The sequence below is a fragment of the Quercus suber genome, unplaced genomic scaffold (assembly GCF_002906115.3).
Source record: "Quercus suber isolate HL8 unplaced genomic scaffold, Cork oak 2.0 scaffold_582, whole genome shotgun sequence".
In the NCBI taxonomy this organism is placed as follows: Eukaryota; Viridiplantae; Streptophyta; class Magnoliopsida; order Fagales; family Fagaceae; genus Quercus; species Quercus suber.
Window position 1 is genome coordinate 359,030 of NW_027070027.1, and position 2,024 is coordinate 361,053.

Below are 2,024 nucleotides of genomic sequence, written 5' to 3' on the forward strand. Positions count from 1 at the left end.
GAGTGCCTTTATATTTATTTATCTTTGAATCCCATGCTAGCCGTTGTTTAATTCATATCTAGCCCAGCTCTTTCACCCATTCTCTATAAATTCATTGTCTTGAGTTCATTGGGCTCAAACTCCAGATCTTTTGGGCTTGGGCCACAAAAATTGACCCCACAATTGGTGCCATTTGTGGGAAGAGCTTGAGCAAAAGTGGACGCAATGATTGATGATGGCGGAACCAGGGCAACAACTAGCAGAATCTAGAGCATCCCAACACGTTGATCCTTTTCTTAACTTGGAGCAGAGCCATGATCGTGAAAGTAGTGTACACACTATGCATACTGATCGAAGCCAGTCATATGGTGGAAGTCACGTGTCTCATGCAAAGAAAAGTAAGAACATGCAACTAGAGATTGACAAGCTAAAAAGAGAGTTACGCCATGCAAAGAGAAGGCGAACATCTTGTTATTCCGAGGATGACTCTGACGATGAGCAGGATGTCTCTTACAGATGTAGGACCAGAACACCAGTCAGTGAGTCTTTCTCTTACGAAGAAGAGCTATCACGAGCGCCAACCACCAAGTCCATCACATGGGGGTATAGGGAATGATGTTATGAGCAAAGCTTTGAATCAAATCTCCAAATCACCTTTCACGTGCAGGATCGAACAGGCAAAACTTCCTCACCGTTTTCATCAACTGACATTCACTATCTACAACGGGAAGACAGACCCTGTAGAACATGTGAGCCACTTCAACCAGAGGATGGCAGTCCATTCTAAAGATGAAGCTTTGATGTGCAAAGTCTTTCCCTCTAGTCTTAGACCAGTTGCGATGAGATGGCTTGACAGTCTAAAAGCAGATTCCATTAACTCCTTCAAAGAACTCACTCAAGCATTTGGTTCTCGTTTTGTCACCTGTCGAAGAGTGGCTAAGCCCTTAGCTTCTTTGTTATCTTTGAGCATGCAAGAAGGTGAGACCTTGAAAACATACTCAGATAGGTACTGGGAAATTTTCAATGAGATGGAAGATGACTGTGATGGAGTGGCCCTTAATACGCTCAAGCTTGGCCTCCCTACTCAACATGGTTTAAGGAAGTCCCTAACTGGTAAGCCAGTTACTAACGTGCGTCAGCTCATGGACCGTATTGACAAGTATAAAAGAGTTGAAGAAGATCAGCAGTAGGGAAAGGGAAAAGATAAGGTCATCCCCCAAGAGAGGAGAGATTTCAGGTTGGATAGATACGGTAATAACAAGCAGCGTAGGGATTTTTCTTGGCAATCAGGATCAGCAAATCTTCAAGTTGTCAATGTTGTATTCAAAGAGCCAGTACATCAAGTGTTAGAAAAGATCAAGAATGAACCATTCTTCAAGTGGCCGAACAAGATGGTGGGAAACCCTGAGAGGCGTAATCATAACCTCTATTACCAGTACCATCAGGACCATGGGCATACCATAGAGGATTGTAGGAGCCTGTGGGATCATTTGGAACAGCTTGTCCGCGAAGGTCGATTGAAACAACTTTTGCATCATTCTAGCGGTTGAGGAGGTCAGACAAACTCGGAGCCCCGAAGAGATGATTCTTTGAAGCCTCCATTAGGAACTATCAATGTCATCTTCGCAGCACTGGGAAGAACAGGATCCTCGCCATCCAAGGTTATGTCGGTGGCCTGGTTACCCGCAGGAGACTTTAGTCATGGTCCGAAGAGAGTTAAATCAGATACCAAACTGGTGTTAGGATTCTCGAATGAAGACAAGGTTGGCACCATCCAACCCTATGATGATGCTTTAGTGATCACCCTCAGAATTGAAGGGTATGACATGAAGAGGGTTATGGTGGACCAGGGAAGCGCGGTAGAGATAATGTATCCTAATCTCTACAGGGGACTAAACTTAAAACCCGATGATTTGGAACCATACAATTCTCCTCTGGTGAGTTTTGAAGGAAGAATTGTTACCCCAAAGGGACAAATACGATTACCTGTGCAAACTAGTGGAGAAGTAGTAGAGGTGGATTTCATTGTTGTCGACGTATATTCA

General features: G+C 44.1%; 1 protein-coding gene across 1 annotated transcript; it reads left to right on the forward strand.

Annotated features, from left to right (window-relative positions):
* The first annotated feature begins 482 nt into the window (after positions 1-482).
* LOC136063824 (uncharacterized) lies at positions 483-1,169 on the forward strand. Its single transcript, XM_065764753.1, has one exon. The coding sequence runs from the start codon at positions 483-485 to the stop codon at positions 1,167-1,169; it is 687 nt and encodes a 228-aa protein (XP_065620825.1).
* The last annotated feature ends 855 nt before the right edge of the window (positions 1,170-2,024 follow it).